Source organism: Phyllopteryx taeniolatus, chromosome 5 (assembly GCF_024500385.1).
Source record: "Phyllopteryx taeniolatus isolate TA_2022b chromosome 5, UOR_Ptae_1.2, whole genome shotgun sequence".
Classification (NCBI taxonomy): domain Eukaryota; kingdom Metazoa; phylum Chordata; class Actinopteri; order Syngnathiformes; family Syngnathidae; genus Phyllopteryx; species Phyllopteryx taeniolatus.
In genome coordinates this window covers 8,235,746-8,262,917 of record NC_084506.1, presented here as the reverse complement: position 1 = coordinate 8,262,917, position 27,172 = coordinate 8,235,746, and the positions used below count along the sequence as shown (strand labels likewise).

General features: G+C 39.7%; 1 protein-coding gene across 7 annotated transcripts in view; it reads left to right on the top strand.

The window, feature by feature from the left end:
- srgap1a (SLIT-ROBO Rho GTPase activating protein 1a) overlaps window positions 1-27,172 on the top strand; it is a 79,685-nt gene that overhangs the window by 17,305 nt on the left and 35,208 nt on the right. For 6 of the 7 annotated variants that reach the window (XR_009788401.1, XM_061772384.1, XM_061772385.1 and 3 more), the window contains exons 2-7: window positions 7,185-7,380; window positions 13,972-14,134; window positions 20,190-20,252; window positions 24,490-24,669; window positions 25,929-26,057; window positions 26,858-27,079. Coding sequence is in view for 6 of the 7 variants with exons in the window: in XM_061772384.1 (XP_061628368.1) it covers window positions 7,185-7,380; window positions 13,972-14,134; window positions 20,190-20,252; window positions 24,490-24,669; window positions 25,929-26,057; window positions 26,858-27,079 (953 nt within the window). In the remaining variant the exon portion in view is untranslated. Of the gene's footprint in view, window positions 1-7,184; window positions 7,381-13,971; window positions 14,135-20,189; window positions 20,253-21,905; window positions 21,990-24,489; window positions 24,670-25,928; window positions 26,058-26,857; window positions 27,080-27,172 lie in introns of those variants that run through there. The other variant, XM_061772388.1, reaches the window with a different exon arrangement.

Here is a 27,172-nt window from a genome sequence, read left to right as displayed (position 1 = left end):
GTTAAGGGTGTACCCCGCCTCCCGCCCGAAGATATCTGGGATAGGCTCAAGCAGCCCGTGACCCTAGTGAGGATAAGTGGTAAAGAAAATGGATGGATGAAATCAATTTAACACTGTTAGTGTAATTGATAAGAACATTAATCAACATTTAATATGCAGTAGTTCACCGTTTCAACAGCTTTTACACTCATATCTTGGTGATGAAAAGTGTCAATTCAATAGTAAAATAAAGATTTGTTCTTCATACCAATTCATCGTAACATCTGTAGCTGGCCTATGGGAAAGAGTTGTTTATTTGTTGGCTAAAGCGGCTGAAATAAGTATTTAACACGTTACCATTTTTCTCATTAAATATATTTCCAAAGGTGCTATTGACATGAAAATTTCACCAGATGTTGGGAACAACCTAAGTCATCCATAAATACAAAGAAAGTGGAAAAAATAAGCTCAGAAATAAAGATGTGTAATAATGTGAAATGACACAGGGAAAAAGTTATATAATACTTTGTACAAAAGCCTTTGTTTGCAATGATAGCTTCTAGATGCCTCGTGTATGGAGAAACTAGTCACATGCATTGCTCTGGTATGATTTTGGCCCATTCCTCCACACAAGCAGTCGTTAAATCTTGAAGGTTCCGTGGGCTTCTTTTATGGACCTTGAGTTTCAGTTCTTTTTTGATTGGATTCAAGTCAGGTAATTGGCTGGGCCATTCTAGCAGCTTTATTTTTTTTCCCTTTGAAACCAAATGAGTTTCCTTGGCAGTATGTTTTGGATCATTATATTGATGAAATGTTCACCCTCGTTTCATTTTCATCACCCTCATAGATGGCAGCATTCTTCCCTCAATAATGTGAAGTTTACCAGTACCATTTGCTGAAAAGCAACCCCACACCATCACGTTGCCACCTCCGAACTTCACTGTTGGTATGGTGTTTTTAGGGTGATGTGCAGTGCCATTTCTCCTGCAAACGTGGTGTGCATTAATGCATTATGGCATCCAAACAGTTAAATTTTGCTCTCATCCGACCAGACTATATTCTCGCAGTATTTAACTGGCTTGTCCAAATGTTGTTCAGCAAACTTTAAACGAGCTTTGACATGCTTAATTTTTTTCAGCATTGACCATCTGATGATGAAAAACATCAAACTAGTATCCAGATCAAATAGAACTTCTCGATGATTATCGCCAGCTGAACAAACAGCTCTGCTGCTCATGTGTGCTTACTTCTCTCAGCATTCAACTCCATACTGCTATTTAATTTGGATCAAAACGTATAGATCACAGTTATGTCATTGGTCATTGATCTCCTCTTCTCCACATGTCTCTTTTCTGTTGAAAAGTTGTCACAGCAGCTGTGTTTTTGGGTCGTGTGCCAAAAACATCCATTTTGCAGGAATGATTTTAGATTTCAGTTGCATATCACTTCATATTTTCTCACTGAGTTAAAATATTACACTTGTCTATAATTGTCTAGCCTTACGTTTATTCTCACTATTAGATCATGGTGAATTTGAACAGTAAGTGCACTGTATCACTTTTTGGGTTCTGTCCTTTTTAGTTGTGTTTGTCACTGTCAGATAAAATCATGAATATATATATATATATTTTTTACTGTATTTTGATTTTGACTCCTTGATTTTTTTGATTTTGCAAGGGGGCCAATACTTTTTCACAGCACTGTATCCCAGAAGTTGTGCGCAGACCTAGCGGACCCACAGGATGTGTTTATATCACTTACCAAGCACATGATGAATGGCTTGTTTGCCCTACCAATTTAAAAAAATGGAGGAAAAATGCCAGCTCATTGTAACAGCTCCTCTTCCATCATGTGAATCTAGTGTATTTTGCTAATATTCCAGGATTGTCATGCAGTGTTGTGAAGTCCTGAGACAATTCTCCTAGAGCAAGGGTTGCCTAGGACTGATCGCGAGTTTCTTTGCATGCTTACAGTATGTGTAATCGTAATCTGATATTTTCCCAGCATCGGTTTTCTTATAAGAATGGAATTTAACTTCTTACACTAGTAATCAATTCAAGACTTACCAGTAATACTGACATTAATCAGTTACCACTTTAACCTGATTTACTTTGCATTCTGCAGTCTACAGACACTGTAAAATAAATGGGGAAAAAAATGTTACATTTTAGTTTACTGTGTAATGATTAAGAGTTTGCCAAAGCAGTTGCATCTAAATGTGAACAGGATCGCTTCACTATAATTATACTAGTACATGCAGCACATTGGCCGGTCTGATTTTTATCATTTTTTATTTTTTTTGGAATGCTCAAAAGAATAAGGGGATGAAGATTTCCTTCAATATCAAACTAAACATCTGAGTGTGGCAAAACCACACTCTCTTTCCATCTACTATTTCAGGGAAAGTTGTAAATGCAAATGGAACCCAATATTTTATGTGGTGCAAGGTGTCCCAGATAGTTGTTGGCAGAGACTAGTGAACAAAATCCGTAAAAACTCTTCAATCTTTTCATGATTCATTCCTGCATTTGCCGCAAATAACTTTTTGTAAATTGCTGTACTGCAAAAATAAGGTAGAAAGAGTGAAATGCTGTGTCTCTGTCAATCCAACAGTCGGTGAACTGTGAGTTTCTAAAGCCTTGTTTCTCTGGAGATGAAGCTTGTGGACTCACACCCATCTAGCTTACAAGGCAGTTCCTTTGACAGTAGAATTGGCACAGCTGCTATTTCGAACATATTTGCCCCTATGAAAGTGGCAATAGGAATTATGTGATGTGGCCAAATGTGGAACATTTGGATATCATCCAGTGTAGAAACAAAGAGGCTATAGTCCAACCTGATCTCCACAGAGACCAGACGGTGCTCTTTCATTGTCTGTATCAGCACTGTGTGTTCTTTGGGGCACATTGACTGTAACTCCATCAGTCAGCTGGATTTGTTGCTGACAGCTTTATGGACCTTTTTATTTCTGCAAGTCACTCTTCTCTCCTGTCAACATGACAACAATGCCACATTATGAAGCATCATCAAGCTTGTGTAGATTATTTTTTGATAGATAATATTTGAGACGGTGGTTCTTTATCAGTATCGTGTACAGTAGAGGCTTTTATCCACACATTTTACAGGTGCACTTATCTCCTCTGAGCATTCTTGTTTGAAAGGACTCACACGAGGCTTTCATGCTCTACCCCAACCACGCTGGCCATATGCAAATCCCTCATCATATACTGTAGGCCTCCAGACACATTTTACAGTACAAAAGAAAACTGATGGATGGATGGCTTGACTTCAGAACAGCAGCTGTACTTCTATTGCAGATGCTGCATGCAGCAGGTTAACATCCGTTTGTGTGGTTACTATGATATATATACAGTGACTGTTGATGCATTTCCATTGTCAAAACTAGGTACTTTGAGTTACCTGAGATTTGTACTAGTAGCTGGTCAGTTGAGGTTCCAAGCATGCCAATCACAGTATGTTGCGTAAACCAGTGCTGGTTGCTCATCATTGGTCAAGTAAATTTGCTACGGCTGATCTTTACATTAAATTTGAAGTAAAACTAATATTTGAGGCTTCATGGCTAGAAATTACAAAATCAAGAGTACAGAGGCTCCACTGGACCAACAGTCTGTTTTCTTACAGCCTGCCCTCAGTCTTCTTTGGAATAAAATGTGTTTCCTTAATGTGGCAAGCAGATTTACGCTTAGAAGTATGTAAATACAGAGAAAGCAGAGCTATCGTGGGGGCACAATCTAAATTCAGGCCCAGAAACATGACAATAATAGAGCCAGAATTTGTAGATCTGGTGTTTTTTATTTGTTTTTATTTACTGTATTTTAATCACACTCCTATTGCTTTGTTGAAACGCACTTCTAGTCCTGTTATTGTGGTGCCATATTATATATTGCGTTGCAATATTATTCACATTTTAAAGTAATAGTTTGCACTCGTGATGCCAGGAATTCTGTTTTCTAGTAGAAAACGGACTTCTCCAAACTGAGGTTAGTAGAGCTAGTTTCAGTTATTTCAGTAATAGAACCTCATTTTAGTTACTTTCCAATAGGAGGGCATCATTTTCTTTCCCCCCAAAATTATGCTTTGGTCTACATTAGAGATTTTCCAATAAGATAAAGAAAGTGGATGTTCTGCCCAAAAAAAAGTGATACTTTATCAATATTGTAAATCGACACGACTGTAATAGCAACAATAGTGGGAATATATAAATTGGTTTGATTGATATTTTCCAGTAGGGCTGGACGATTATGGCCAAATAATAATCACGATTATTTTGATCAACATTGTATTCACGATTATTAATCACGATTATTCGTCATTCATTCATTCATTCATTCATCTTCCGTTTCGCTTATCCTCACTAGGGTCGCGGGCGTGCTGGAGCCTATCCCAGCTGTCTTCGGGCAAGAGGCGGGGTACACACTAAAATGGTCGCCAGCCAATCGCAGGACACATATAAACAAACAACCAGTCGCATCCACATTCACACCTACGGGCAATGTAAAGTCTTCAATTAATCTACCATGCATGTTTTTGGAATGTGGGTGGAAACTGGAGTATCCAGAGAAAACCCATGCACGCACGGGGAGAACATGCAAAGTCCATACAGGCGAGGCTGGATTTGAACCAGAGTCCTCAGAACTGTGAGGCAGATGTGATAACCAGTCGTTCACCGTGCCGCCCCCTGAAATCATGTCATTAGAATTTCTCAAGGTTATGTACTCGGGAAGATCTCCGGCTTCCCTTTCCGCCCCCAAGCCAGCGCTGTCAACATAAAAAACATGTGTGCTTGCACAAGTGGGTCTTCTGCACGGAGGCAGCCAAAAATATGGACAAAGTGGATACAAAACCGGGTCAAACAGAAGTAGCTGTCAGAGGGGCCTTTTCTGGACACTCGTATGATAAAACCCACATTTTTTTTATAAAACGAAATTAACACTTTTCTACTAAGTACATGTTAGAGAGTCACCCTGTGGCGTTCTTAATACCTCAGTATTAATACTACCACCTCTCCACCAATATGCTGCGAGTAGCAACTTCAAAATAAAAGCTTCATATACTATATTACTACATTGGACATCAATGCCATTTTAGGCTTTTATTTTGAAGTTGACCCCACAGCGCGTTGCTTGCGCTCAATGACGCTTTAACTATGTGTTCGACCCCTGGTGGCTGGCTGACTAGGTTACGGACACTACTCTATATGAATCATGTTCCTATGCGGCAGTGCCCGCAATTGAAATGTAAATAATCGCGACGATCAGGCTCATTTAATCGTGGCAGCCAAAATCACAATCATGATTAAAATTCAATTAATTGTGCAGCCCTAGTATCCAGCTATTTACAGTATCAGAATACCTTGCTAGTAAAGTTGCCATTCAAGTAGTCTGTCCAGGAATGACATAAATTTAAATTACACGTAGATACAAAAACCGCTGAACCCCTTTAAATAAGTTGGTTACAAGAGGTATAAAAATTGTCTAAATTGTAAGCATTTTAAATGTTTTAAGATGCATTGTCTCCACTCATCAGTTCTACATATAATTTTCGAAGGATCCCACTGATTGCATATCTGCATATGCATATCATGTAAACGGAACAAATCATGGAAATGATATTTCACAAATAATTACTCACACAAAGTGTTTACTTCTTTCATCCATTTCACCTTCTATTTCCCCCCACATTTGGTAACACAGATTTTGATTAACCACATAAAACGTGTTGATCTTAACAATGTGCGATGTAGAATTTATTCATGGCCTCTGATATCAGCACTCAATTTGACCAGGTCAGATTGGGAAAATCTGACGAGTCCTTGGAGTGACCAGAATGTGTTGGTATTATATATTTGTGACCAAAAGAAGCACTATATTCTTTCTTGTAATGCAAGTAACTTGAGGCACCATTACCTCATAAACTGTAAATGATGGAAAATATGGTGCAAATTAAACTTTTCCCTGAAATGGTTATCTTTGTCCAATGCTGATGGATGACACTGTTGTGCATGTTTCGTCAGTTTGCTAAGAAATAGAGCCTCTATAAACTGCTATCTCTTAATAGTGCACTTATCTGTTGAATTGGACAATCGTTCAAAAGTTTTTTTGAGATCATTGGCTACCCTTCTTGATTTTTGTCTCTGTGACTCTTAAATCACACCATTACTCATTAGTTGTTTTCTTTGCTTGGGATATCTTGTCAAGACTCCCTTCCATTAGGATAAATGCATAATATTTGGACATGGCTCTGGCCATACAGTTTGTGTGTGTGTTAGATCTCAGTTGTCCTGGACTTCTGGGCAGGACATTTGCGTGAATGACACATTTAAATTAGGGGGTCTCTGACAACAATGAGACCTCAGAAAAACCCTCAGAGCATACTTAGCATCTGCATATACTGTAACTCATTGTGTGGCCTGCAGTTGCTTTCTTAAATCGATCGTTTTTCATTTGTAGTTTGTGTTCGTGTATGAATCATGTTAGATTCCCTTCCATTTATTTTCAGCCCTATTCAGTTGGGGGGCCACATTCACATCCAACAAAGACAGATAACAGCTGTTTTCTTTTTCTAAGGGGGTGTTTGAATGTTTTTTCAGTTGGATTTTACCTTTCAACATTTCCACCCACGAAATACAAATTGGATATCGGCAGATCTGAATCAAGCGCGATCATATATGGATAAAATCTGACAATGTGACTTCAATGTAAGGAGACAATTTGGATCCAACCAATCATTGTAAGCCAAAGATCATCGAAATGCACAGACTTTGCTCTGAGTATTTGTGACAGTGTTAAAGTTGGACACTTGCCAAGTTGCTGTTGTATAGCATCCATTTTCTGAGCCGCTTATCCTCACTAGGGTCGCGGGAGTGCTGGACCCTAACCCAACCCTGAACTGGTTGCCAGCCAATCGCAGGGCACATTTAAACAAACAACCATTCGCACTCACATTCACACCTACGGGCAATTTAGAGTCTTCAATCAACCTAGCATGCATGTTTTTGGGATGTGGGAGGAAACCGGAGTTCCCGGAGAAAACCCACGCAGGCCCGGGGAGAACATGCAAACTCCACACAGGCGGGGCCGGGGATTGAACCCTGTTCCTCAGAACTGTGAGGCAGACGCTATAACCAGTCGCTCACCGTGCCGCCAGTTGTATACCAATTTATGCATTTGTTTGTTCTTGATCAGAGATCCGGGCCCAGTTAGTGGAGCAGCAGAAATGCATGGACCAGCAGACAGACATGAGGGTCCAGCTGCTGCAGGACCTTCAGGATTTCTTCAGGAAGAAGGCAGAGATTGAGATGGAATACTCCAGAAACCTTGAGAAACTGGCTGAACGCTTCATGGCCAAGACTCGCAGCACGAAAGACCATCAGCAGTACAAGTGAGTCCACCAACTCTGTGTGTGTGTGTGTGTGTGCGTGTGTGTGTGTGCGCGCGTGTGTGTGTGTGTGCGTGCGTGCGTGTGTACGTGCGTGTGTGTGTGTGTGTGTGCGCCCATGTTGAGTTTATATTGTCACATAGGTGTGTGCGTCTGCTTGGGTGTGTGGTCATGCCACTAGTTTAAACAATGCCACGAAATTAGGTACACCTGCATTAGAGTTGTGCTTGTGTTAATCTTCCTTTACAAAGAAAAAAACTATGCTCAGCTTTAGAGCCCAACTATGCGAATAAATTTAAATGTAATACAGACAGTATTTATAATGTCATATAGTTAATATAATCGTTTCCATACACTTTCTATAGAAACCAAAGTTCAAAAAGTATGTTTTGGCACATTTGGCTGCAGAATAAAATTTATGAAGGTGCTAATTGCCGCAATTGGTCTCTCTTTATTTTTGCACCGTCTATTCCGTCGCGTTCCTCACTCGACCCAGTTTGCACAGATGAAGTGTACTGAAAAACGCAGACATTAGCATATTGTTTGAACTTGTGGTGGGAATAAAAATAAAACGCATACTTTTCCATACAGCTTGTAAATAGATTTTGCTTGCTGTATGAAGCTTCAATGGCTTGAACAGCTGTGTGCCCAAGTGTGTTACCAGTTAATGGACTGGTTGTATGAAGCTCCGTTGTTTAGATTGTAGGTCTATGGTGTATGGTCACAGGAGCATATTTCTTAAACAAATACAATAAGTTTAAATAACATTAAAACCCTCCTGTGTGCTTTAAAGCCAGAGGTCTATATTTGTGTCCATATAAACATCACACACATTCTCTGGCCTGTTTTTGCGCAATTGTAGGGACACCTATTGCTGAGTTCTATTGCTGTCGTCATACCTTAATTCACATAGTTCCACTCACAACAGTTTTTTTTTGTTTGTTTGTTTGTTTTTAACTTGTCTCATAAAACTATTAGAATATGATATGGATGCTATTGCAATTATTTTACACGTTTCCCTTTTTGTCAATGCCACAGAATGGCTCAAGCTTCTAATCTGCTATTGGAGAAACCACTCAAGTTTAAAAGAACTGTCTCAGCCTTGTACAGCACATTTTAACATTTTGCATCAGGTGTTAAAAAACAAATTGAAAAACTGCCAAAAGCCAAAAAACCTCTGCACATTTTTGTTTTACTTCTGCTGTGATCATTTGATAAATGGGAAACTTTGAATGTAAAAACAGTTAAAGCATTCGTGAGCATGATTCGTATTTACTTGCCTTAGAAGGATATAGATTCAATAAATGTTTACAAATGAAATCCATGTCTTGTGAGAAAGATGCACTCGACTAAATTATACACCTACATTGCCCACATCTCGATGCCCAGCATCTTTCATTCTTCGTTGCATTCTTTTTACTGCCGATTTGCAACACAAACAAAATTATGAACAAATGCACGCTGCCGACTATTGTATTATGCTAACTTTGTTTAGGGATGTTACTGAATGGTTCAATACAAAAAGGTAGTTAGCACAGGATATACTGAAAATATAATATTATATAATATAATAATATTTTTCGTAGTAGTATGTGTATAACAGTGTTGCACTCTGTTTGTATACATTAGAAAGGGATTTCTACAGAATTTTCTTTCACCAAAAAAAAAAAAAAAAGTATTTGCTGGCAGTGTCAATACAAGGACCTCATTTTCATAATAATAGGCATTGAAGATAAATGTCCTTTCCTGTAAAAAGCTTCTACTGCTGTTCTTCAATGACAATTATCAGTGCGCAACTAGAGGACTTTGTCATTTTGCTTCTACTCGAGATCTCATCTTTCAATATCCTGCACAGTGATGTGGCAAGCCTTCACTGGCAGCAGCCTCCCTTCGTATGGGCACACAAACTTTATATTGGCATTTACTCTTCCTGGATTTAGACAACATGAATGACCAGAACACACATTCAAACAGTAACAGCAACCAACAATTTACCATAGTGTTGATTTTCACTCTTTCCATGCCCCAAGTGTGGACATTAGTTTGTTTTATAATTGCATAGAATATACTTACTGGCCCGTTTGTCTGTCTGTCTGTCGTCTGTCTGTCTGTCTGTCTGTCTGTCTGTCTGTCTGTCTGTCTGACCCAGTTCCTTCCCAAGCGGGAGGAGGAAATGATGACATGGGGTGAGCAACTCTGAATTTTGTCATCATAGGCAACGTTGGTCCTCTTGTTCATTTTCACTGTCCCTTTTCCTTGACAAGCAGGTTCTTAACCTGGGTTCAATCGAATCCCAGGGGTTCATTGAGTCACTCTCAGGGGTTCGGTGAAGGACAAGATGCACGCAGTGTGTGCGTCCGTGCATCTGTCCGTAAATGCCTTTTCACACTGACAAAATGCCCTGTCGCATCACATTGCGTATCATGGCCCGGTGGGCGTTTATCGTTGCGGTGCCTTGAGTTGAGAGTGGTGACGCTGTGGCGTCGGATGCCACATCGAATAGGAAAGGGGTTGGAGAGTGAGTTCAGAGTCCTGACAGCACATTAATAGAAGCCTTACTAGATACGCCAGCGTGCTGTAGCAGTCAGGCTAAACAACGTGGGTACATGGGGCCACATTGGTGGAGGCAACGTTCCCATCAAAGGCAATGCAAGGACATTGATAATGAATATAAGCTTACTCATTTCTGACCCGATTTTCATGAGGTTCACGTTTTTTTGTCACTGTCAAAGCATGTGCTATTAATAACATAACTTTATAACATAACATAAGTGTGTTTTTGTGTGCAAATTGTGCAAAAATGAGTTTTCATACCATTGACGCACATAACCCTCTGACATGTGATCAACTGCCACGCAGAAACCATTTAAAGGGGCTCTAAGCATGTGTTTTGTTTCTAAATACATTAAATGTTTGAAGTGGTGAAAACATATGCAACTTACAACTCCATTGTTGACATATAGCTAAAGCGTCTTTTTCACCTTTTGAATTTTCCTGATTTTGTGGCGTAAACACAGGCGTATACTTTCTAGCGCGAGTTCCCTCCCCCACTATATAAAGACAAAGTGACGTCAGTGCGTTTGGCTGCTCAGTTGAGTGTTAGCTGTGCTTAGCTTCCATAACAAGCCCCATTTACCACTCCAGCGTGCAGTTAGCAAGCTAACGATGGCTACACTCCGAAATTGTTTCTTCACTGGATGCCTCAATTTACAGAACAGACGTCTGTGACGCATTCTTCTTTGTTGGTTTTCGCCACTTTCTTCTTCGGGGTTGGTGGACTGTAGGCAGTGAACCTGGGAACCTAAATTTTTAATTTGAACGATTCAGGGGGAACTGGAACGTTAGTCCCGGTTCCAATCTTTTCTCGATGCCCAACCCTATTGTTTATACAGTGTCCGCCTCTCGCCCGAAGATAGCTGGTTAAGGCTCCAGCATGCCTAGTGAGGATAAGCGGTACGGAAAATGGATGGATGAGTAACCATGCAATGTTGAAGTTGAGCCTCCTAACGCGATTTTATATCGTATAAGCTATCACCCCTCAGTATGTTTGAGTCCTTTTGGCACATCCATTCGACTAGCCCACAGCGTCTAAGAGCTGAGAGGAGAAGTTTTGAAACCGGATTTTATATACTTAGCCGTTTGTTTTATTCATTCAAATTTGGCAAGCTTGTAACAGTACTCTTCTCTGTGGTGTGTCGAATTTACCGTAATTACTCGTGTATAATGGGTACCCATGTATAATACACACACCCAAAGTTGACCTAAAATTTCTGGAAAACCCTTCTACCTATGTATAATGCATTTTTACATTGCAGGATTTTGCTTCTACCCATATGATCAAAACATTAAGTATTATCTGTATTTTGTTAGTTTCTTTCAAATCATTATTCTGAAGTTAAGCGCTTTATTTGAACACGTAATACTTTATTTTTATTTACTTCCTCTTATTTTGAAATTCACAGCCCTACTTTTATTTAGTAAATGTGAAAGCAGATAGTTGTGCTCATATGTTTGATTACCCAGACAGAATTTGTAAGATGGGTACAATTCTTTAAAGAAAACATGAAAGGCCAGGCGATACTAATTTCGTTTTATTTTAATGGGATTCAAATTAAACTGTAAAACATTTCAGAAAAGCATTATCATTAAACAAAAATAAATTAATGATGGTTGTTGTTCAGTCATCAGTCATATTTAAAAAAATAAATAAATAAATTTCACAAATTTTGCCAGGGTATGTTAACTTATGAGCACAACTGTACATTGATGCAGTTATACGTAGCCCTGTCATATTGGAATGAAAGTGTAGGTTACACCTTTTTCATAACCTTTTGGTGGCGGTGGCATATTAGAATTAAAGTGTACAGCTTTCTCATTACCTCTAGATTTGATTCAGTTGTCCCGAACATCCATTTAAATTAAACCATGTTGCCTTTTAGCAAGAAATATTGTTATAGGATTAAAATGTGATTAATTGAGATTCATTAATTACAAAGTCCTTTTTTTTTTTTGCCCCACCCTTACAAAATTCAAATTCATTTACAGTAACTTTTTTTATTGACTTGACTCATGATGTGTGGTTCATTTTGTGCACAAAATTATAGACCTGTTTTTAATTTGAAATAAACCACATTTTATTCTTGCAATTATAAAAGGTTCTGTGAATACACAAATAAAACTTGCAGGGTTCAGTACCTCCAACAAGGTTAAGAACCACTGTCTTAAATACCGTCTAACCATATTTCAAAATAGAGGGAGCTCAGGACTGTTGTGCTATTCGAGTAGCTATTTTTGAATAGCTCATGATTTACTTTGTCCCCTTTCATGTGAGTGGCCACGTGGGCATTATACATTAGCACATGCTAAAGGAAGTATGAATTAATAAACGCACAGGCACACAAACACACACGTTCTGTCTTTCCTGCAGAGTAGATGTCTTGCACTCTCCTTATACATAATGCAAATGCAATCAATGCAAACTAGAACTAGCAGACATTCCAACAGCTTCTTCCCTCTTGCAATCAACTTCTTAAACACCTAACCTACAATTCCATTACAACATGCTGCCAATTTTTTGACTTGAGTTTGTTGTCACATTTCTGTGGAGCCAATTATACATTACTCGTGCACTCACTGTAGTAGTCTCGCCACGCTGCACTATTTGCATATCTGTTGTTGACCAATACTGGCCACTCCTGCCAGAGTAGCATCTGCTCCATTTGCACACTGATTGAGGAGTATCTGCAACATTTGCACAATCAACATTGTCCCAGATTATTGCACTACTCGCTTGAAGTCTCGGCGCCCTTTGCACAATGGTCATTGTACCGGACTATTGCAATATTAGTCTAGTGTTAGAGGACTGCATCTTTTCGCACAATTGTCAAAAAAAAAAAATGTACCGGCATTACCAGATAACTAGCAACCCTTTATTGCTCAGTGACTGTTTTTTTTGTCAATGTCTTTATGTCTCAAAAGTGTTCTCTGTCAATTGACTGTCTGTTGTCGTACTAGAGCGGCTCCAACTACCGGAGACAAATTCCTTGTGTGTTTTTTGGACATACTTGGAAAATAAAGATGATTCTGATGTAGTAAAGATTAATTGCTATTTGACAGAGTGTGTGTGATGCTGTCCAGTAGTGGACAACTTCCACTTTTCTGCTCTTTTTCTATTGTTCACTCACTGTGCACAGGACATGCATGGGGATGCAGCACCTATTATTCATTCTGCCTTGGCCTGTATCAGACAGAATTCACATCCTGTTTTTGCACATTTTTTTAATGAACATTGACCAAGAACTGAGGCAGTTTTTTTTCTCAGTTATTCATATGCAGGAATATTTACTTTTCGCCCTTGCAGCAGATAGGGTGCCAGCGCTAAAGTTTCAAGGCCAGGTCACTAGCCAAGGTCTTGGTTTTTCACCTGTTGTGTTGACAACTGTTGCCTGTTTGTAAACTGCCCATGTGAGGCAAGAGCAGGGGCGATTTTCCATATGGTTCCTGCAAGACTTGACCTCTCACCCATCCTTAAAAACTCACACAAACACATGCACATGTATTCACATTAATAGTCTTCTATCATAGATTAACCCGGAGGAAGTGAGCCTGCAGGTCAGAGCATACGCAGGGCCACAACTCACTCTGGCCTGGACAATATCCTACCACTTACGAGAGAACATAAGCACAGGAAGTAGCATAGCACTTTTCCTATCCGTTTACTCTTATTTCTATGTGCTGTGACTTATTATCCATGTCTGCTGTGACAGTTGTTAAATAGTCTTTAACTTTGTTTTAGAAAGACAGTACTCCCATAGCCTCTCCACCCTCATGCCGCAAAAAAAGTATGTCAAGTTCGCTTGGCTCATAAAGCTGCATGAGCTGTGCTCCAGAAATGAAATTGACACAAAAGTGTCATACTTATCAGTGTTGTCCTTGTAATATATGCAGGACTTTTACACCCAGATATGGTAACTGGGACAACAACCAAGGGAGGCTGATGACGCACCTCATACAGGCCCTGATATTTTTTGGACATCCTACAGACTACTACTAAAACACTTAATGTTCTAATTCTAAACTCCCCTTTCTCCCTAGAAAAGACCAGAATCTCCTGTCCCCTGTCAACTGTTGGTACCTGCTGCTGAACCAGGTGAGGAGGGAGAGTAAGGACCATGCCACTCTAAGCGACATCTACCTGAACAATGTCATCATGAGGTTCATGCAGATTAGTGAGGACTCCACACGACTACTTAAGAAGGTAAGATCTATTTAGTGCACTTTCAGCCTATTCAGTTTAATGGTAAAGTACATAAAATGGAAAATAAACCAACTCACAAAAAGGTAGATTAAAAAAACAAAATCAATACTTCGAGTGATTGAATAAGACTTGATCTGGGTTTTGGCCCTGCATGTCTCAGGCAGTAAAGTGGCTGTCTGCAGCATATATACAGTAAGATGTTGTCCCGTTGTCTGTTTCTTAGTGGGATTTAATCTCCAGAGTTGCTTTTTTTAAAAATATAGTTGTTCGAACTGATTCCAAACCTGTATCCAGTATATGCGCAAACTACTTACACATTTGGCAAAACAGGTTGAAAGCACTTCTTCCCGGCACGGGTAAATGGCGGAATGGGACTGTGACAAAGCACCCATAGGAACTTTAAACATGTACAATGTTTTTGTTTAACACAAGATGTCACCACAGACCCACAGAAAACGACAACATCCGATGTATAGGCTTCATTCGTGTGTACCTATATCATATCATGTCATGTTTGTATAAATAAATGATACATAACGTATTTAACTTTTGTCCGAAGAAACCAGCCAGAAAGAAAACAAAATTTTAGTAAGTTTGACTTCAAACAATCATGTCACCAATCTGTAGTTATGCTTGTTAGTGTAGCATACATAGGACGTCCGCTAAGCTGTTTTCTGGGTTTGGTCACATGACGTTCCGCATATAGTGGATTGAGCCAAGCCAAAGCCAATTTTAATTTTTGAGAAATCTCATGTCACAAAAAAGTATATATCCTGAAATAATAATGATCTTGTCTCAATTTTGTCACAAATGTACTTTCTGTAAAATATGTGCCTGTTTAGTTGAACGCAAAGTTGATATACTCGCAGGAAGCCATGAATTCTGTTGTATGAAAGGCAACAGGTGGATACACAAGTTAATTGTACTTTCTGCCATCTAGCGGAAGAGCATTTAATTTTCCGGCCCGTCACTATACATTGCTGGCGTAGATAGATAGAGGAGAATACATTATTTGTAGTAAATAAATAATTTTCAGATTTCTGGCAGCACATCTGATGGTCTCTCACGGCACATTAATGTGGTGCAGAACAGTGGCTGGGAATCACTGGGCTAGAGGGTTCAGAAACCTCGCCAAATATAGCAGCCAAATCGCAAGTTGGCAACACTGTCTGTGCTTTTCAAAACTAGATTCTCTCTATATGCAAATGTGTGTAAGCAATGCATGTCAAAAAAAAAAAAAGATTTGAAAAAAATCATCCTGACAAATAAATTCAAATTAAAATGGGTTAATCTCCCAGCCCTAGGCTGAATGTAGTTGTGTCATTGACCAAGAACTGAGCGTACCCAGTCAGCAATTTGAACCCCTGCACTCACAGCTGTAGTTGTGTTTGTGATGATACAGAGATTTATGTCAAATTTTAAACTCACATATCCACAGACGAAGCCCCTTTAAAATACGCCTTCGGGTAAGACCCATGAGGACAAGCAGTTGATGTGCACACGTGTAGTGTTTCCTCACAGAGTGACAACACAACTTTCGAGGCATTTGTTTTTAGACAACCAAATTGTTTAAACTCACCACCGGAACCATCCAGCTTTTCAATACAACTCCAGTCACCTTATAAATTGTGTAGTGCAAGTACATTTTTTCTTTTTAAAATGCACTACACAGTCAGTTTATCATGAAGTATTTTAGTTGTATGAAGGATCTGATATGTATAAACTATATTTGAATGTAAGAATGCACTCTTGATCAACCTTATATAGGATCACTAGGCCTTCACCCCACTGAGTCAAGATCACAGATTCATGACCAAAGCCGGTCCTTTGTCGCCTGGCCCACCACAAAGATGACAACTCCCCAGTGGATTATGAGTTCCTTTGCTGTTTGAGTCACATGAACTCACCACAGACCCAAATTACAAAGTGGCTTTGCCTTAGAGGCATGCCTTTGTGTCAGCTTAGGTTATGTGACTATTTCCATCTCTTCAGTCTGTCTCTCATTCCGTCTTTCTGTCTGGCTCTAGCAAGCCATAACCATAAATATTTTTAGCCTCCCTGTTGAGGTAAAATCCTTTCATTCATGTACGCAACAGAGAAACAGGAAACTACTGCTCCCATTTCCTTTGGTGTTTAGTGTCACTGATCTTTTAATGACAGCAGATGTGACATAGTCATTTTACAGATTTTACTGCTGTTGCCCTTCCCATCTCAACACCTACAGTATAACAACGATGGCTTTTGAAATGACCAAATATTTTGTATACAGGACTGAGCAGATGTAGACACCACAAGTAAAGGATCTTTTCCACAGCTGTTCTAGTAAAACAGTAAATAGTAGGATATTGCATGATGGTTTCCTCCACACTTTTTAGGGAGTCGGTAATGGTACATGGTTTAAGGTACAACCGATTAGGGTTAAGGTGCATATACAGAATTTATTTCCACAATGGCATTAAAGAAATCACCACTAAAATGCCACCAGCGCTGTCACTGCTTTCAAGTTCATCCTCCTGGCAGACAACCACAACTGTGGCACTTCACAAATGTTTTGCACTTTTGTAGCTTTGGTGTAAGGGGGATGGCGGGGGGTGTTAGAAAACCCTAGATTCTTCCTCATAATCTGTTCAAATGGCGTCGCCCACCGTTGTCCTCCTCATAATCCCTGGGTTGACTGTTTGCTATTTGCTGTCTGCGTTTTAGCCAGCTCACTTTATATTGGTCATTAAAGTAGCGACTTGTTATACGCTGTCCTCTTTTATTTATAGAAGTGACATTCAGTGAATACAGCTAGCAGTGTTAACCAGTTGAGAGTTCAGGAGTTTTTGGCGTTTTCCATTGGCAATGGTGTCTCTTTTACTGCTGTACATTGATGACTGCGGTTTGCTATAATTTTGTTCTATAGAAACTTTATATTTCACTTAAAAATCTATATGGAGCAGTATATTTTCAGGCAGATCGGATCTCAACCAGTGTTTTCTAGCTTCCTTATAATGGGTTTAGGACATTTAACTGTCATTTTACATCTTAGAATTTAGCCAGAGTCATACAGTTTTCAGAGTCATCGGAACAATAAAATTACTGCAAAATCTGTTCCTCTGTAGTGTGGTAACACAACACATTGCTGCAGGGCTCGTGTGTTTAATATCTCCTCACTGCTGTTAAGTAAGGCGCCCGAGAGAGAGAGTGTTTACTCCTTGACTCAAGGAGCAGCCGTCTAGTACATATGTAGTTGCTTTGTACTATAGTGACTCAGTTGGCTCTTAAAGGACAAATTGCAGGACAGGACAAAGACTTGTGAGCTTGTTAGAAACTGTACCTTCAAACATGTTGTTGAAATCCTTCAACTAACTCTGTCATAGTCTAGGTATGTCTGTATGTAATCGTTTGTGTCGCATCAAGCTGAAATTTAGTGTCAAGCACACAAATACAGTACATACACAGGCTGTGTGGGGTATACAACTACCATCTCAAAGAAAATAACTTGGATTATCCTTTTTGCGAGATTTCTGACTTGGATTAACCATGCAGATACAGTGTAAGAATAAAGGGCTTAGCCTATTTGAAGGATCCTTTCACCCCATAAATATCCTCCTAACTCAGCATTTTTAAAAAACATTTCAATGGTCAAATGAGTAAATGAACATTCATTTCCTTGTTTATGTACAGTATATAGTATCTACTGTATATACACACATACTGTCCACATACCATACTCACTTCAAGCACTACTGAAAATATGGAACATATTTTAGTGCGGCTTTCTTCCCAGTCTTTACCTCTCTTGCACACTAACACTTATACTGTAGCTCATGTGACGCTGAGGCCTTTCGTTGACCTTTGGAATACTTCCAAGGCTTCTCAATGGAGTCAAGTTGATGACTGTTAGAGCTGACAGATAGCAAATATTCTATTCACTGAACTGATAGTTGTAAATTGATTTTTCCTTTAGTCAAGGCCCATATCTTTATGGTTAAAAAATGTAGTGTAACAAAAAAAAAGTTAAAAGTATATATTTTTTTAATTACAGATGAGCTATGAACAGTTTTCTAACCATTCACCCATACTTATTCTAATTCTTCTATAACCGTTCTTAATTTAAAAATGTGTGTGGTTGTCTTTTACAAATTTGGGTTTAGGTTATCAAGGTTTACAGGCTTTTCAGATTAGGAAATAGGAAATTGTCTATCCAGGTGGTGGTTAGGAAGGTGTTGCAGATAGGCTGCTTTACCAGCATGATTCTCTAATTTCGGACACCAGCTGGGCAGCCAATGTAAGAATATAATCCACTTTCCTGCGTATTCATTGAGATGAGCCAGTGTGCAGTGTTGTGAGGAATGTGCAAAGAGTGTCAAGCTTGTGCATCTGATTGTTTTTTTCAGCTGTCCATTTTGACTGAGCTGAGCAGCATGGAGTTAGATTTTAATCAGCTTAAAAGTGCGGTTCTGCGCAGAGCCATGCTCAGGATGGAGCATCTCTTGAGTGGGGCCAAAGTGGGCCACAGCCACCTTGCACCTTTTTGCCACTTCTTTTTCGGGTTGGGCGGACTGTAGACATCGAAACTGGGAACCGAATTTTTAAAATTTGATCCGTTCCGGGAGAACCGGAATGTTAGTCCCGGTTCCAATTGGTTCTTGATTCTCGATTGTCGATTCTCGATGCCCAATGGCGTACACAAATATACAAAAAAAAAACAGATTCAATTTTAAAAGACGTGCCTCCCGTGCCTACGTGGCGGCCATGTGGGGCATTGATGTGGCGGCCATGTCATGATAGTTATATCTATTGTCTATTGTGCCATGGAGTGCGCTGCAGAAAGAGAGAGAGCAAGAACGGCATGGCGACAGTGTTAACTCTAAGGAATATAAAATAGGGTGTCAGGAATCTGATGTCTCTGCCCGCTGTGCCCCCTCTACCTCTTCTTTCCTCTGCCCACCTGAACTCTGATGCGCCACATACATGCACATGCGCGCGCGCACACACACACACACACACACACACACTCACGCTCGCACACACACACACATACATACACACACATCAATACACACATGCACACACACTCGCGCGCACACACACACACACACACAGGGTCGCACCAGCCACAGCCACCTAAGTAGCATTGGGGCTAATTTAGCCATCCATCCAGTTTCTGTACTGCTTATCCTCACTAGGGTCATGGGTGTGCTGGAGCCTATCCCAGCTATCTTCGGGCGAGGGGCGGGGTACACCCTGAACTGGTCGCCAGCCAATCGCAGCATCTAATTTGTCGTATTTGCGTTGGTTCTCTGACCTTGACTATGTTGCACACATCACCTGATCTTTGATAGTGCACATTCAATGAATACTTTTTATACTGTATATACCATGGTTTTATTTAGCTCTTTATGTTCATGTTATTATTTGTAGCGCCGCAGGCTCCCGAGTACCGTAATTTCAATCCTCTGTATGTGTTATTGAAGAATTGACAATAAAAGCACCTTGACCTTGAAATACAATGTCTCTGGGGACTGGAACATGCTATTTTTGGTACAGTAAAATTTTTTTGTCAAGCCGTTTCCCTTTGGCAACGGATTTGGAAGTAGGGAGCACACTAATTCCTCATGGCTCATGAAAGCGATTCGCCAATGATGAGTACTATACGTCAACAATGTCACCCTCACCAAGCACACTGGCGTGGTAAGTTTGGTTGAAATGTAAAACTTTCGAACATTTTCAAGCTTTTTTATATGTATCTATAATAACTTACAACTGGTTAGAGCATCTGCCTCATAGTTCTGAGGACCGGGGTTCAATCCCCGGCCCCGCCTGTGTGGAGTTTGCATGTTCTCCCCGTGCCTGCGTGGGTTTTCTCCGGGCACTCCGGTTTCCTCCCACATCCATAGAAAATTTTTTGAAAATGTTGCCATGTGTAGAGCTGGAAGTTATTTGTTTTAATAGTGGAGCAATTTCTGTAAAGGTTGGCACCTGTGATAAAATGTTGAGCAAGCAATTAGTTGTGTTGTTCTCACTGTTTTTCCTTTCTTTCTTTCTTTCTTTCTTCCTTCTTTTCCAGAGCAAGGAAATAGCATTCCAGCTCCAGGAAGACTTAATGAAGGTCCTTAATGAGCTATACACGGTAAGTAGTAATTTCCCCTTTTTGAGCTAATGTACCTTCAGTGCATTGCCCTGTGCTGGCTCAATTAGAACAGCTGACAAATTCTGCATACTGTAATGCCTCCAAAATACAACTAATAACATATACTTTATTACTACAGACAATACAATAAGATAAATTAAATGGTTACTTTAAAAAAAATAATAAAAAATCCCATCACGAACAAACAATAATTCATAAATATGATATTCTCAGTATTGTGGTAACCTGAATTTAGGTAAACTTAAGGGGGAAAAATGGTCACTATAAAGGATGAGAACAGTTCATGTGGTCTAACCGCAACAGTGTGCTACTCTCAAGTCAATGTACAGTATGTCACTCTTAACACACTTGTGGATTTGACCTGGTTTAGCCCTTGTGGAGAGATGTGCACACACAACATTGATTCATGCACACTTGGGTAAGCTCTTGCGTCAGAAATCCAGAGTCCCTATGTCTGTCCCCACCAGTGAAATAGCAGGTCTGGTTTGTCTTTAAATATGTCAATCTAAAAGAAGCAGCAGATTAAACACAGCGGTGCCAGATTCCAGACCAGTAAATGAGGAGTACATCGCCACAAGGTCAGTCAACCATCCCTAAATTAGTGTGAGTTGAGCCAAACCCCACCAAAGGCGAAGGCTTCCACATCAGGCTCTGCGCGGTTCCCTCTGTCCAGAAATAACTCATTTTGAGAGAAGAAAAATGTTTAGATTACAAGATGGGTTAGTTTGAATTTATGCTAAGGCTGAGGGTTTTTGCAAGTGTAGTGCTTGCATAGGTTCTGGAGCTGTAATTTTCAGAAGTTTATCTTCTCTCACACTCTGGCAACAAGTGTCAAATTATACACATTATACATATGTTAGTGACACTTATGTCACATGCCTCATGGACCAAGTCGACATAGCAGTCCTTGTGTCCTCGCTGTTACATACAATAGATGTCACAGTGTTCATTATTATTTTAATGTATCAGGCTTAAATTGCATTGCACACTATTGAATCGCACTAATAAATGTAATAAATGGTAATACAGTGTTTAGAATAAGGATTATGATACTTCGGCGGTAGAGTGGTTAGCACCTCTGCCTCACAGTTCTAAGATTGGTGGTTCGAATCTGGGCTCAGGCCTTGCTGTGTTGAGTTTGCATGTTCTACCCGTGCTGCGTGGGTTTTTTTCGTACTTCAGTTTCCTACCACATTGCAAAAATGTGTGTTTGGTTAATTGAAGACTCGAAATTGTCCTTGGGTGTGAATATAAGTGTGAATGGTTGTTTGTCTATATGTGCTTGGCTTGTCACCAGTCTAGGGTGTACACTGCCTCTTGCCGAAGTCAGAATGGATAGGCTCCCGCATACATGCAACCTTAAGAAGTATAAGCCTTATAAAAGATGGATGGATCTGTAGTAAGGTGTGGTAATGGAGCCAGTTGAATGCAGACTGGTCATCAGCTTCTGGAAAGATAAGTTGGGTGACCTGAAAGAGAATTAAGGGGAGGATGCCATCTTATCTGTTCAAATGGCGTCGCCCACCGTTGGAAATGGCTCCCATTCTGGGCGAACCATTCAGCGACGAGTCCAAGAAGTCAAAAAAATGTGTGGTTAGTAGAAATAATCATCCAGGACTATTTGCACTTGCAGAAGTTGTCTTCAACGATGGATTTCCTGGTTGATCGCACCTTTCCAGAAACAATAGTGAGCCAAGTGCTCCCAATTTCATGAGGGTAAGAAAATCAAGAGGATGCGTTCAACACATCAATCAATCATGAGCAGGGTTGGGCAAATGATAATTTTTTGAAAAGTAATTTTTTATAATTACCGATTATTTTCTACAAAAAAAGTAATTCAATTAGTAACTGAATTACTCCTTCATAAATTAATTAGTTCCACATGCCCGTGAGCACCATGTTGATGACACCTGTTAAAATGAAATGGACACTTAATACAATAAAATACTAACAGAAACAGTATACAGTATACCCAAATATAAAAAGATCAACTATTATAATGTTGCTGTGTGATGAACTTTTACTATTTATTGCACCTTATTGAGTGTGTATATACAGGTCTTTCGACAATGTCTGTTAACATTGCATATGTAGCCCTAGTGTGACCAACATTTTGGCAACTGGTGCTTGATTTGAGTCCAACTCACCGGTGGACAACGGCAGCATGTCCTCCACATCATACATTGCTGCCAGTTTGTAAAGCTCGGTCTGAGACAAAATGTGCGGAGCAGAAAAATCGATCTTCATTTCTTTTGATTGCGTGGCACTGTTTTCGCCCTCTTTGACATTAATGGCGACTCATTTTGTAGAAGTATGTGCTGTTGACAGATGTTTTATCAGACTGGAATTGTTTGACAATCACGTAGAGAAGCACAGGGGCATAATGAGCATTTGATGTACAGTACACATTTCATTTTAATTGTATTTACAGAAAAGTAAAGTCTATACCCCTAGTTAAAGAAGGTTGCTTTAGTTGTAGATTTTAACCGGCCTGTCGTTTATCCTCAGTCCTTACACTCACTACTTGCGTCGACTCGTGTGCGCGACTATGCTTGGTTTTGTTTGTGTGTCAAAAACACCTGCCCAACTCTACCTTTTATTGTCCATCATTACTGATACAGTTGTCTCATGCCCCCTCACGGAGAAAAACAGGGAAAAAAACTGCCTCTCAATTTAGAGAACTTGCTTGTTTGATGAAAATAGGTTCAATGGACTAATAATTAAAGTAATGGTCCATGTTTTATGGGAGTAACGGGAACGACATTATCATGATTGAAAAAGTAATGAATTAAATTATTGAACAAATTAACACTGTTAGTAATGCTGTTTATTTATAACGGGTTTACTACTATCATTGCTCATCATCAAACATGGGTCCATCACTATGATCCAGAGGCTAAAGGCCACCACCTCCAAGGAAGGACCGTGTCCAATGCTCAGTTCACTCTCATGCTGTAGCTCAGCGTAGCAATGACAGATGTTTTTGGTTGACGCGCCCCTTATACTGTACTTACTGGACTATTGCGATATTAGCCATTCGAACTGAGGACTCTGCATCTTTTTGCACAATTGTTGTTTGTTGTTGTTTTTTTGTCAATGTCTTTATGTCTCCAAAGTGTTCTGTAAATTGACTGTCTGTTGTACTAGAGCGGCTCCAACTACCGGAGACAAATTCCTTGTGTGTTTTGGACATACTTGGCAAATAAAGATGATTCTGATTCTGATTCTGATTCTGATTCTGATTATGGGAAGTAGGTCGGGGGGAATGTTTTATGCACACTTTTTGCACAGTGTTCTAGCTTCGTTATATTGCAGGTCATTGTTCGAGCCCCCACTATTTCTCAAATTTTAGATTATGCGCGTGCGCACACGCACACACCGGTGAGCACATCTGCCTCACACGAGGGTTCAAATCCGGCCTCTTCTGTGCGGAGTTTGCATGTTCTCCCCGTGTCTGCATGGGTTTTCTACGGGTACTCCAGTTTTCTCCAACAATCCAAAAATGGTAGGCAGATTGAAGACTCGAAATTGCCCGTAGGTGTGATTGTGAGTACCAATGGTTGTCTATATGTGCCCTGCGATTGGCTGGCGACTACTATATGTATGTACTGTATATTCAGTTTTTCTGTAATATGTTCCATGCATTAGGAGCAGAGTAAACAAAAGCCCTTTCACCCAACTTTGTATGTGTAGCTCTTGTCTGTACTGTATACTGTATATGGAATTAATTGTTCATACTAGATACGAATTGTACTTTTATTGATTAAGTCCGTGTATAATGGATCCATACTCTATATTGAGTGAGTGTTAGTATTACACAAGCTGAAACAATTTCCTGAGGCTGATGATTCAATCCAGTTTAATCTAATAGTAATCAACAGTTCATTAGTAACATGATGCATTTCATTCCCCTGCACTTAAAGCTTCTCTTTAATACCTTCCCTTCCAAACCAGAGGGTAGTACCTCTGTGTGCGTCCTCGCTGTACCGTACTACATACAGTAAAGCAACAATGCATGTGGTTGTTGTGGGTATGAACCTGTTGAACTAACTGCCATGTCATGAGGGTGAATGAAGTGACTTGTAGTATAGTTTTATGTACAAACATGTTGTCATAAATACAGTTTAATGAATTATTAGACTCCTAACGTGAGACTTGATTGAGACATCGGTTCCATTAACAGTTTTTCTTTGCAACCTTCCTTTTCTTACTCCAGGTGATGAAGACGTACCACATGTATCACTCAGAGAGCATTAGTGCAGAGAGCAAACTGAAGGAGGCTGAGAAGCAAGAGGAGAAGCAGATTGGTAGGGGAGATCCAGTTTTCAGCATCCGCATGGAGGACAAATACCAGAAGCGCAACTCTGTGAAGAAGATTGAGAAAATGAAGGAGAAGGTACATTATTACAGCATAGGGTCACATTTCTCAATCAGTAAGGCTTATTTGTGGAGGTTCTGTTTAAAGGAGACCTGAACCTCAATTTGCTTTAACGCAATAATACATTGTATGTGCTAGCACTACACAGCACTCTGATTAATATTGCGTTTGTGGAATAGGAATTAAACAGAATAATTATTCAACGTAAGGGGGGGGAGCCTTGTTGGGCAAAATCATTATCAGCTGCAGACCAGAAGTGACGTTGAAGCTACAGTTGCGAGCTGCCGGCTAGCACAGCACATTTAACTGAGTTTGCAGACAGTTTGCAAAGAGCAATGAATTTCTCATTCTATCCTGTGTACACGATTGCTGAGATGGAAAAAATGCAGCAGTCATCAGAGGCAGCATAGCGAAGAATAAAATCAATGTACATCAACTTGTTGATGTGAAAGAGATCTGCAAAAAGGAATCCAGGTCAGATCACAACTGAGTAAATACATATCGATGATGGCATTTATGATGGTTTACTATGTAGCTTTTGTACATGTAATGAAATTCAATATGTAGCTTGTCATTGCTGGCTATTTACGAACTCTATGGTTTTCTTAGTTAAATAAAGTGGGCAGGACCTAGCGAACATGTCACATTCTTGCAAATTTGCACTTGCGAGAGTGGAAAGACCTAAAAATGGCGGCTCCATAAGTGAGTACACAAAGGCAGAGGTGACATTTTTAACATCTTTTTTTAGAGTAAATACTTCATCGATGTAGAGTAAGTAAACAGCCACCGATAAAGAAGATTTGCATATTTAAAATACAACAAAGTTTTGACCCCTTGGGTTTAGTTCCTCTTTAAGTTCTGGCACATTTTGATACAAAAGATTAAATGTCCATTGGAAAGGGTTATTTTTTAGTCTTACTGGAATTTTGCAGTAGAGAGTATTGAACTATAAATGACATGGAAGTACGTGCATCAGAGTGCATTTGTCATTGCATGATGACTAACAGCCTTTCGCCTGTCTCCTTGAGAGGAAGTGTAGGCTGAAGACTAATGGTTCAAGAGATCTAATACCAATTTTCTTTTTTGTTCCTTTGTATTTTTGACTCACATCTGCTTTTTATAAGTTGATGTTTGCCAGACATTCTCTGTGGGGTATGCAGGGATATAAAAGCACAATCACAATCAAAAAGCCAATTCTTGAATCATTGGATTACTCACTACACCTCACAAGCTCAGCTGTTCACAGTGTCTCGTTTTTGCTTCCAATTGTCCATTAGCGTCAAGCCAAGTACTCTGAGAACAAAATGAAGTCGATCAAAGCACGAAATGAGTACCTCCTGACACTGGAAGCCACCAACTCGTCTGTTTTCAAGTACTACATCCATGACTTGTCAGACCTAATTGACGTAAGTATTAATACATGCTTTTGTCAACATCTGTGTTATGTTGTAGCTGACACTGGCTTGAGTGTCAGATTTTAAGGTGTTGCACTTAAGGATTGTTTTACACACCATTAGAAGAGATTTGCTGTAGAACACGTAAGCATTAAACCAGTGAGGGAGCCAATGTTGGTAATTGCAGATAATCTTTCCTCTCTCTCTCTCTAAAAAAATTAATCTGTGGTTCAACAGCATTTCACTCTTGACTTGCCAGCAGATTGCTTCGAGTGACTTTATGAAATCCTGCAGATAAGCATTAGTTACCATTGCTTTACACTATATTGCTCCATTTATTGTAGAGATATCTACAAGTAATATTGTTGCCCTTTAACGGGATTGAGCAAAGGATAGATTTTTATCATGCAGTTGCGATTTGTATTCCAGACAGGACTGAAGGAGGTGACTGAAGTGTAATCACTATTCCGCAGCATGCTGTGTGGTGAAATTAGCCTTCACTTCGCCTCGCTCACAAGCCTTCAGATCTCTCCAGGATTTGTGTTTGACAATTTATGTGCAAAGCTGCCTGCATGAGCAGTATTTGTAGACTCATGGACATTTCTTTATTAATGGAGACTTATGGTGTAAAATAATGAATTTTTGTTTTTGGTGTGTTTGGAACACAAACTTTGGCCATCTTTCTAATTATAGACAATTTCAAATATGTTATATCCTGACCATAATGTTGTTCTTTAGAGGGGCAAACCAGTTTTTTTTTTTTTTACAGTAGTTGTGTCCATAAATTACCTCCAGTTTATCATTTCGTCTAGTGCTGTGATTTGGGATACCATGCCAGTTTGAATCGAGCCTTGCGGACTTACCTGTCAGCTGAATACAACCTGGAGACATCTCGCCATGAAGGTCTTGACATAATTGAAAATGCAGTTGACAGTCTGGATCCGAGAAGCGACAGACAAAGGTTTATGGAGATGTTCCCCACGGCCTTCTGTCCGCCTGCAAAATTTGAGTTTCAGGCTCACATGGGAGATGAGGTAAGTTTGATTAAAAGCATTGTAAACAGGGAATGCAGTAACAATATGTTAAGGAAGGTTTCATTTTGAAAATAATGGTCATGATTCAAGGCA